The sequence below is a fragment of the Dunckerocampus dactyliophorus genome, chromosome 21 (assembly GCF_027744805.1).
Source record: "Dunckerocampus dactyliophorus isolate RoL2022-P2 chromosome 21, RoL_Ddac_1.1, whole genome shotgun sequence".
Taxonomy (NCBI): Eukaryota; Metazoa; Chordata; class Actinopteri; order Syngnathiformes; family Syngnathidae; genus Dunckerocampus; species Dunckerocampus dactyliophorus.
Window position 1 is genome coordinate 11,377,113 of NC_072839.1, and position 10,395 is coordinate 11,387,507.

At 42.8% G+C, this 10,395-nt stretch overlaps 1 protein-coding gene across 1 annotated transcript; it reads right to left on the reverse strand.

The window, feature by feature from the left end:
- Nucleotides 1–130: 130 nt before the first annotated feature.
- On the reverse strand, nucleotides 131–10,065 carry LOC129173990 (transferrin receptor protein 1-like). Its single transcript, XM_054765484.1, has 20 exons — nucleotides 10,010–10,065; nucleotides 8,840–9,037; nucleotides 6,823–6,862; nucleotides 6,106–6,316; nucleotides 5,774–6,014; nucleotides 5,378–5,515; nucleotides 5,177–5,261; nucleotides 4,960–5,082; nucleotides 4,788–4,883; nucleotides 4,571–4,710; nucleotides 4,354–4,475; nucleotides 3,765–3,884; nucleotides 3,546–3,631; nucleotides 3,411–3,474; nucleotides 3,244–3,311; nucleotides 2,790–2,857; nucleotides 2,625–2,715; nucleotides 2,319–2,546; nucleotides 1,894–2,043; nucleotides 131–1,818 (listed from the first exon to the last, which is right to left on the reverse strand). Exons 3-20 carry the CDS (start codon nucleotides 6,853–6,855, stop codon nucleotides 1,609–1,611), a joined length of 2,274 nt encoding a protein of 757 aa, XP_054621459.1. The 5' UTR covers nucleotides 6,856–6,862; nucleotides 8,840–9,037; nucleotides 10,010–10,065; the 3' UTR covers nucleotides 131–1,608.
- Between the last annotated feature and the right edge of the window lie 330 nt (nucleotides 10,066–10,395).

The window sequence follows — 10,395 nt, forward strand, 5'->3', positions numbered from 1 at the left end:
AAATAAGTGCACTTCCTGCTAGTGTTGCGTTAACAAAATAGAAGCCGAAGAGCTCCATGAAACCACATTTACTTACATTTGTTGTGGATTGGGGTTATTCGCAATAAAAATGGACGACAGATCCACTGGATGCAAAGCTGAGGGGTTTATTTATCATCTTGGTCAGATATGGAAACACCAATATCAGGAAAACAAAAATATACATTGACATTTTTTCCTCTGTTGTAAGTACAACAAAAACTACACAGACTAAACTTGCTCTGCCCTCCCATTTTACAAATTACTTTTTTTAGACAGGACATGTAAATGTATGGTGACAGTCAGTAATTCTAAATGCTGGAGCATGAAAACGATTACTCATTTCCATATTTTAAATGGATTCTTAAGATCTAAACCAAGTGCAAGAAAACAGGAAATCTCTTCAGGACAACATGCCTAACCACTACAACAAAAGCAAACAGTAAGAGTAATAAATATGTCAAGTATAAAACTCTGGGAAACACTGTCCCCGATAAGTTGTTCCACCCTTGGGAGTGAAATATGAGAGGCACTGCTCCCGATAAATACACATTTAAAGACATGTTCCACCCTTGGGAGTGAAATATGAGAGGCACTGCTCCCGATAAATACACAAAGTAACACACACACACGCGCGCACACACTGGTAGGCAAAAACTACCATCACTTGTTGTCATTATGGGAGACACTGCTCCCGATAATGGGTTTTAATTATGGGGCATACTGCCCAGGATAACTGACGCCACAGTAGACAGTGAAAATCTGGTTGTCAATTGCATGTGGTGCAATTAATTGATATCAGAACTTGTGTTTCTTTTTTGCCTTAAATTTTTTGGACGCCGACTAGCCGTATTTTTCATATATCATTTGGCTGTCGAGTCATTTGTATTCATTTTTTAGCTGCCTGGGGTGAGGAGCGGTTGTGGCGCTCCATTTTGTCAGCACAAGTTGAAGAGTCGTCATGTAGCAGATGCTGCTGTTGGATTAAACGGTACAACCGTCATAATTATGGAAGGCACTGCTTCCGATAATGTTGTATACAAAAAGACAAGGAAAGAAAAAAAAAAAAAAGAGAAAGAAACAGTGGGCGTTGTGCTGCCGCTACCAAAACTGTTTTCACGTATAAATAAGATCCTCAGTGTTTTGGATGGCAGGAGGTCATAGCGAAGGTGCTCACCAATTCAGTGTTGTGTGGGGAGGGGGCAGCAGATTCATCAGTAGCATTCAGTGTTTTCAAGTATAATCTTCTAGAGTTGGATGGTCTTGAAAGCCCCCTCCCTCCAACGTAAAACAATCCAAAGAAAAAAACACATCTGAAAAGGTACAGTTTGTAACAAAAACAAGTTATCTTTTCCTTCATTCTTCCAGTAAGTCCGGAGTGTTCAATACAAATTGTACCTTTAAAGAGGCGGGACTAAGAGCGCTGATTGAAAGCCTTTAAGTGCTTTTTTTTTTTTTTTTTTTTTTACTGGATGGCCTCCTGCTCTATTTCAAATTTTTCTTTTCACTTTTCTCCTGCATTTAGTTTGGCACACACACACACACACACGCACACGCACACGCACACGCGCTCGCGCTCACGGTCTAGATTTAATCGTCGTCGTCTTCCCAGATGTCACTCATCATGCCGTTGGCACACCCCTTCATGTTCCAGGTGGCGTAGGCCAGCTGGGTGTGGAGCTCTTTCAGGTCAGTCATCTCGGCGATGGACGCCAAAGTGTGGGGGCCTTGGCCCATTAGGATGTGACGGAAAGGGTTCTCCACGATGGACACGTACGGCGAGAGGAGGTTCTGCTCCACCTGGAGTAGGAATGAAAGAGAAGCGGCTTAAAATGCTGGCGGCCAGGCTGATTGCAGCCCTTATGATTTTCTTACGCTCATGAGTCTTTCGTTGAGGAGGCGACAGGCCTGGTCTTCGCTTAAGTCGGTGTGGTCAATGGCAATGTTTAAGTTGGCCACTGCTCGCTGGAAGCTGCCGTGAGCATTGGCCAGCCAATCAGGATCCACGTCTTTCAGCTGACCATTCTGCAGAGAAAAAAAAATTAAAGGCAAACATCTCCTTACAAGTGTATCAAAAACCACATAAGTTCAATCTAAAGTCTAAAGCCTTTGGACACCCCTGCTTTTGTTAGCCCCCCATCCCGAGCGAACGATGGTAGTTAATGAGAGAAGAGTGTAATTGCAGCTGGAACTAAATTGCTGTGCGACAACCGTCGCAAGATGAGAAATTGGAGTAAAAGGCGATCACAGAGGTGGGCTGTCCGCCGTCTGATTCAGAGGCTCTGCTCCATCGTACTCACCTGGATCAACTGGTAGACATGTCTGGAGACCTTTCTCAACGCTTTGGTCACGACCTGGCTGTATCGTCTCACGTCCAGGTTGAGCAGGCGGTCGTGGACCAGGCGGAGGGCCATGCGGCCAGCAAACTGGGCGGCCAAAACCGTCATCTCACTGGTGCGCTGGCCCGTGTTGTATTTCAGGTGGTCCATGTTGTCCATGCTGGTGCCGTAGTACATGTAGGCCTCAGTCTTTAGGTGCACGGATATAAAAAGGTGGTTAGTGCGCGCCTCCTAAAATGCTCCTGAAATGCACTGGCAAAGACTCACTCTGGGAGTGATGAAGTGGAAAGAGATTGAAGGAATCCCAGCAAAGGCCAAAAAGGGATATGCAGGGTCATCTATGGACATGGGCCTCAGTCTGCACACACACACACACACATTTTTGTAGTTTCTCATTATGTCATCTGTCCACTTTCTGGCTTAACTACTTACACATTGGCCTCCCATTTGGTGCCGCCCACCATATCGTACACGGTGCCACGATCCAGTGGACTCTTCACCTGTGAGTTCCAAACACATTTAGTAAAACTCAAAAACACAAACATGCATGTTAGGTAAACTGGAAACTCTAGATTGTGCGTGTGAATGGTCGTTTGTCTACAGTATATGTGCCCTATGATTGGCTGGCAACCAGTCCAGGGTGTACCCCGCCTTTCACCCAAAGTCAGCTGGGATAGAAAATCGATTGCTAGGTGCAGAACAGGGTTTGGTAGACGGTATTCACACTAGGCCAAAACAAACCACATGAGCAGAGAAAACTCACACCAGAGTTTGTGGTAACTCAACCGAACATGAGAACATAACATCGGACTTGTGGTGGTAATTTTAAGCTAACGGTGATGAGGCATCATAGTAGTGAAGATGTGGAATGAAGTGGTGACGTTACCTGCTTCATTGTGCTCTCCAGCAGGCTTTCCAGCAGAGGGCTTGCTGAGGCAATAAAGCCCCCGCGACCTGTGAGGAGACAAGATCAGTTTATATGTAATAATATATTCTGTTGTATAAGATGCAGAAAGCCTTCCATTTTTTTTTTCGGTGTGTGTGTGTACTTACCCCAGACCATCCCATCTAGGCTTATATACGTGCACATCCTCTTGTCCAGTGAGGACAGGTAACCCTGAAAACAGACAAGTTTTTAAAACAATTGATTCCGTATGTGCGTCCTATACCATTTACCCTCCATCTCACCTCCAAAAACTCGGTGGCACCGACACTTCCATACTCTCCAGCACTCCAGCTGGCAAACACTAAGCTTCTCCGAGGTCGGAATCCACCTGGAAGGATGCACACAAGCATGCAAAGCGCTGTTGACATCTGTAGCGCCCCCCTCAAGGCAGACACGCTAGCATACACGTAACATCCTCAAACATAATCATACATATGACTCATGACTATGCTTTTTGGTACCTTTCTTCACCATCTCACTGATGGCCTTGGCCAGCTCCAGCAGCACGGAGGAACCAACGGCAGCTCTGGCGTAGCCTTTACCCCAAGCATCCCTCTGGGCTCCCAGGACAACGTACTGGTCTACAACACACAATCCACACATTATTTTCTCTCACATCCCTAGTCCACTCTCTGATTAACTAAGGGCATGCTCACACGAGCGCAATCGTACCGCGCCATTCACCAGTTCCAATTACAATATTAAATACTCTTGAGAAATTAAACTTTGTTGCTATTGATATGGTGTACTTGCATTGTTATGCCATATAGTATTATTTTAATGAAAAAAGGTCTCAAACTAATGTTGACAATAATATCGTTTATCTGCAGTAATTTGTAGGATAATTATTGTCCAGTAAAACTTGTGATCGTGACAGACCTAAATCTGCATGTAGCAGCCACTTTCCAGTTATTCTGTTACCACGCTACGTTGCACGTCATGTAGGACCTAGACCACCTATTCCAATCTTGCCAAAAGTGTGGAAGCATGGATTTACGCTGTCCAAATGTGTCATGCTACGAGTGGTGTAAGGTGTGTCCCAATACATACCGGGGTCTACAAATCCTTTGATGACTCCAAACACATTGTGGAGCTCTGTGTTGACAAGCACGTTGTTGACCTCCACTGTGATGTTCTCCACACCTCCCAGGTTTTTCGGCCCGCCAATTGTACTACAGAGAGGAGCGTATTGAAGACATTTCGGACGCACATTTATAGAATATCAATAAGTGCAACCTAATATACAACAAACAAACTGGCGGCTCACTCTTGGAGGGTCTTGGCCATGTTGGCAGTGATGGTCTGAGCCAGAATTTTGGGCAGAGCGGACGACTGGACCGGTGGGAACTGGGTATGGTTGAAGGAAGGAAATCCCGGAGTGTACGGGTCGCCTGAGCCCAGATGAACCTGATGAGACAAAGAGGACAATTGGAGCTGGGTGATGATGGTGAAAACTACCTAATAGCCCCTTGAGCACCACTTACATGGCCATAAAGTGCCGTGTCAGCAACGTAGTTGTAATTTTCAATGTCAGGGTAGATGAGAACAGCAGAGGCCCCCCTGGCTTCAGCATTGGCCACCTGGAGAACCAATACATTAAACATAAGCTCCTAAAAAAAAAACTATAAAGAAGGTATTCAATGAGGCCGTGCATACCTGCTCTGCAAAGCTGAGATTTCCAGCTCGCAGCAGCAACACACTGCCTTTCACCTCGACGTTCTCCTTCTGCAGAGCGTCCAGATCCTGAGGTCGGCCATAAAAGCCGTAAACCAGCTTACCCTAAAATGGTAAAAAAGGTGGGTCCATTCACATTAACTGATACGTTTACATTTTGTAATTACCAAAAGAGTACGGAGAGGCCGTTGCTACTCACCTCCACCTTCCCGGTACTGCTGTACGCAAGGTAACCCGTAGGTTTGAAGACTTGGGAACCAAAGGTAATAACATTTGGACGTTTGCTGCAAATGATGACAAAATGCTTGTTAGCAAAACTAATCATCACAGTGACAACCCACAGCGGGTCACCCAGAACGACTACTACTACTTCAAATATTAAAAACAATTCCATATGAACCTGTCAGGCTTCTGCAACTGAACATAGTGGACATCTGTCCAGCTCTCCAGCATCAGTTTCTTGAATTCATCAGCAATGAGGTTCCCCTGATGAATGTCCCCTTCGCTGCCCGCCAAGCGTGACGACACATCGAACGCCCTGCAGAGAGGTTTTAATTGAACTCCTTTTTCATGTTGAGTTTACACACCAAGCCTCATTATGAAACTAATTTCACCGGCAAAGTTTAACTCAGATTATAAATGTCAAGGGCGATACAAACAAAAGAGTTGTTCTGCTGCTGTTACTGGTCAGTTAGCTGACAACTTGTCTCCCAAAATGTCACCCAGTTATCAAGCTTTAAAATGGAGCTTCAAGTGGTTATGACTTCAAACAAGCATATATTAGTGAAAGGCTTACTTGAGACGTGCGTCAAAAGCCTGGCTTGTGAGTTTGTCGTCGAGAAGCTGAACAATGCCCTGCCAGTTTAGCTGAAGTTCTCCGTCATGCGCATCCTCCACTTTCCCGTCCTCTTGCTTTTGCGGTTTCACTGTCACCTCTTTCCCCACCTGGTCCACTGCCCCTGCCGCCGCCGACTGATTCCCGCAGCTAACGGAGTCCAAAGCAGACCGATGGTGGATGGCATAAGAGACAAAATAGCCTAGAAAATATATGCAATGGTCACTCACGGGGGCCTGCTGTGTTTCAAACTTAAATGGATGTGACACTTAGCAACGCAAGGGTGCTTTTACCAGCAATGAAGATGAGCAAGAAGCCCACCACCAGGAGGCACTGCGTGCGTCGACTGCTGCCCTGGAGCGCAGGCCGGAAACTGGGAGAGCCTTCGCCCTGCCCGACCTCCGTGTTGTCATCGGCGGGATCGTCAGACAGTTTAATCTCTACATGTCTGTCTGCTTCCTCGTCACGCTGCAGGGTGAACCTGCTGTACTGGACGCTTTTAATCTGGCAGGAAAGGAAGTAGGAAATAAACTAACTATAGGAGTCATGTGATTTAGCAACTCCAAGAAGAAAATGTCCCTCTTATAGCAAGAAAAGGCCACCCTTATAGTAATGTCCAACAGTAGGGGGCACTGTTGCAACAGGTCATACAAACCATCTTTTACATTTTGTCAGGAAAAAAAAGCCAATACACTTTTTTTTTTTTTAAACATACACGCCATTCCAAACATCAATAGGATCAGTTTCTATTTCAGTGGTAAGGCACGCTGGAAAAAGGTGTGTAATTTGCAGCATGCTTTCAAAAAGAAAAAGTATCGCCCACCGGTGGACAAACGTAACAATTAAAATGTTAAAAGACAGGAATCTGAACAGAAATCTTCAAAAATGATTATTAGTTTAATATAAAAATGGAATTAATAATGTCGTCTGTGCTAATAGCTGTTAAGATTTGCAATAATGTCCAAACAAATTTAATGACCATAATAAAATAGCAGCTGTAAAACACTCACCATGTTGTTGACTGTGGACTTGACACGATCCATTTTGAGTCTAAAATACACAAAAACAACACAAGGAAGTCATACTCAAGCACTTAAGGACAACATTCAAGATTTTCCTGTGGGAATAATAATATAAACATGTTATTCATCAAATTAAATAAAAATGGTACAAAGCCACGATTCTCTTACCCATTCTGTTTTGCTGTGAAATAGTTCCACCTTTCAAGCACTTTCCCCAAATTTCAATAGTTATTCAACCTTATTAAAAATAGGGCTGTAGAAAAAAAATTGTGTTCTCACACAAACATGCAAATTCATTTCTCAATTACTTTTTTAATTTGCAATCTTAATCACAAACAAATGCTGACAAGTTCGTTTGTGGACTCATACTTCCTCCTCACTTTCCCCGCCCCGTAACAAGCCTCTCTGGCGAGGGCGAGTTGGCCCCATCGTCCTGGTTCTGTAGAATCTATTTCTTTTCCTTCCTTCCTGTAACATCGTGGTTCTTAGGACCATGTTGCTACCGGAGAAGTAAGTTAATGCAATTTAAGAGAGCAATATATTTGGTTACAGAGCTGGACTCCAGGATCAATGAGAAAGCTCGATGATATACATTTTTTTCCGAGAATCCCGTATTACGCTTGACAGGAACAAAGGAGGTGTTTTTCTTAAAGCCGCTCATGAAAGATCATGTGTACTTAGAATTGATGCTAATAAAATCAAAGAGTTATTATCTATTAAGTGTAATTCTTCTCATTTTCATAACCTGCTCGGGCTTCCTCAGTCCACCTTCAGTCAGTTGAGGCTGGCGTCGATGTATTTCCACAGCAGCAGTGTTTGTGTTTTAAACAAAATCAACGGCACAAAAGCAAATACCCCAAAGCTGTGCCTCCTTTTCCAAGCACCACCTCCTTACTGTTGGTGATGGAACAACATTCACTGTTACCTGGAGGAGAACAAGATCAACTAGCAACGGGCCGGAACAATCAAAACTGGTTTAGCCGACCACATTTTTCCGGCGTGGGCACAAACTGATTCCAGGAAGTTCAAACCTTTTTTTTTGTATAATAGATTTTTAATTGTATGTTCCCTTTTCATCTAACTTTCAAGTACAACAAGGTCTCAACAGATTATATGCAAAACAAACATGAAAACTATGAAAACCACGTACCAGGAAATGCAAAGGCTTGGCTAATTATAATGAAGCCTGTTGGAGAAATGCACATTCATCTACTTCCACTGGTAATTTACTCTTAAAACATGCCATCACTGGACTATATCATAATTGATACAATGGAAATGACACACATACGCCAATTCCGTGTAATTTTGCTACAATTACAACTCAAATAACAAAGTAACAAAATTTGTTTTAAAAAGTATCTCATATATTCACATTTCTATCAGCCCCTTTTTAAGGCCATTACTACTACTGATCTAATCTCCATGCAGACCTGAGGCCTTAACAGCCATGTAAAGCATATTTAACTAGCAGGAGCCGGTTATTAATTGCATAATATATCTTTAGAAAAAGACGCTTGGGTGAGGAGTGGCTAAGTGTGTTTCATCGTGTCCTTCAACAAGGAACACACGCCATGCGGCAGGCTGCTCGTTCTACAAGGAAGTGGCATGTAAAGTAACAACATATTGTATAAAATAACAAGGACAACACGAAAAAGTGTAACCATTTTTAACGTTATGCACATTTTTTAAACACACATGAATCATGTGTTCGAAGGCAGAAACGTTCCCCGAGAATGTATTGAAATATGTTAAAAACGTGAGGTTTTTAATCCGTTTCAGTGGTTATTATAAGCAATGTATTACAATAAGGGTTTTATGAGTACGACATATGCGCGCACATCACATGGCCGGCTGCGATGTGCGACATTGATTGTGAAAGCGCCCACTCTTCTCCTTTTAGCGCAGTACAACGGTTCAATCGTCAAGTCAATGCGTAACTCTCGTAAACGAATGGATGCATACATACAGTTTAAAAAGTGCAATTATGTTCGCTTTAGCTCACCTTACAGACGCTTCCGCTCCACCGACTCTGCCGCCTTCTCCGAGAAATGTGTCCTTTCCTCAGAGCAGAAAGACGTTCACTGCGCTTCCGCCTACGTCACGACGAGCCATTTCAAGCTGACGCACGCCGGCAGAGGCAAAATGGACTTCGATTTCACAACGCCTGATTCGACACTATGTGTCGCACACGCCTCAATTTCTGTGGAAAAAAAAATATTGAAGCACAAGTAGCAATTTAGCAAGCAATTACTAGATTGTCTACATTTGTCAAACTTGATCTGACTCTATCATTTAACTCTTTATTTCAACACTTCAAATACTTGTGTTGTATTATTGCTTTTTCTCTATGTTCAATGGAATGGACAGTTGGATATCTACCGTATCACTTTGCTATCAGCAGTGGTTGTTCTAAAGTGATTTCTAAATTAATTTGGTATGGTACTGTGTATTTTTAACAGCATTACCAGGTTGTAGTATCAGCAAAAGATGCACACTTTTACCAGTTGTATGCATGAAAAAAAGAACTTAATGAGAAGCCGTGAATGATTTGTATAGTGATGTCATTCTGCAGATGGTTTCAGGTGTCACTCATGTTCAACTACTGTTTCTGTTTCTTTTTCTTCTGAAGTAAAGCATGATTGAGTTCCACCATATTTTTGTATTGTACTTTATTTATCCCACAGCAGGGAAAATTCACACATTTTCATGCTGGCACTCAGTGACCACTCCATTAGGTACACCTACACAATCTAAGGAACAATGCTTGTATTTGCAATTGCATAAAAGTCATTTTTCAGTCTTTTCTAATTATCATTTAGCGGTTTTGATACTACTATGGCTAGCCAATATCATATCAGCTAAGAGTACTTCCATGAATGGTTACAATAGCAGCACATATACGTTCAAACGCTTACCCATTTTGTTATGCATAAAAACAAGAACTTGATTTATATAGTGATATCATTCTGCAGGCGGTTTCAGGTGTCGCTAATGCACATGGACGCCTCAACTACTCTAGCTGATGGTTTTCTGAAAAGTAAAACGTTATTGATTTCAACCACAGAGTGACACCGCATTAGGTACTGCACAAATAGGCTACAATACAATGTAATATGTGTATATATGGTCAGTTTTTTTACAGTACATGAGCATGTGTGATGTATAAATATACCTCGCATCTCTTTGACAGTTGCACAATTCCCACCTGCACATTTGGCTGCTGTAGCACAGTCATTCCCTGCAAAGGATCAATAAAGTATCAAGAGCTGCATGATAAATTCTGTCTTTAGGATGCTTTTGTTTGAGTGTGACAGCAGAGGGCACTGTTTACTGTGGCTGTCGTTTGCAGTGGAGTACTGCATCCCGCCAACAACTGATTTTAAGACCAGTTGTGAGGCTAAATAAGGTAAATGACATGACATAGTGCGCTCTACACTTTTGCCTGATCACTCATTTTATTATTATTGTACTTTGCTTGTTGTAATAAAGATATTTGATACAGCTGGCGTATGTGTTCTAACTACTACGAATCAACCTAATAATGCAGTGATTAAGTTG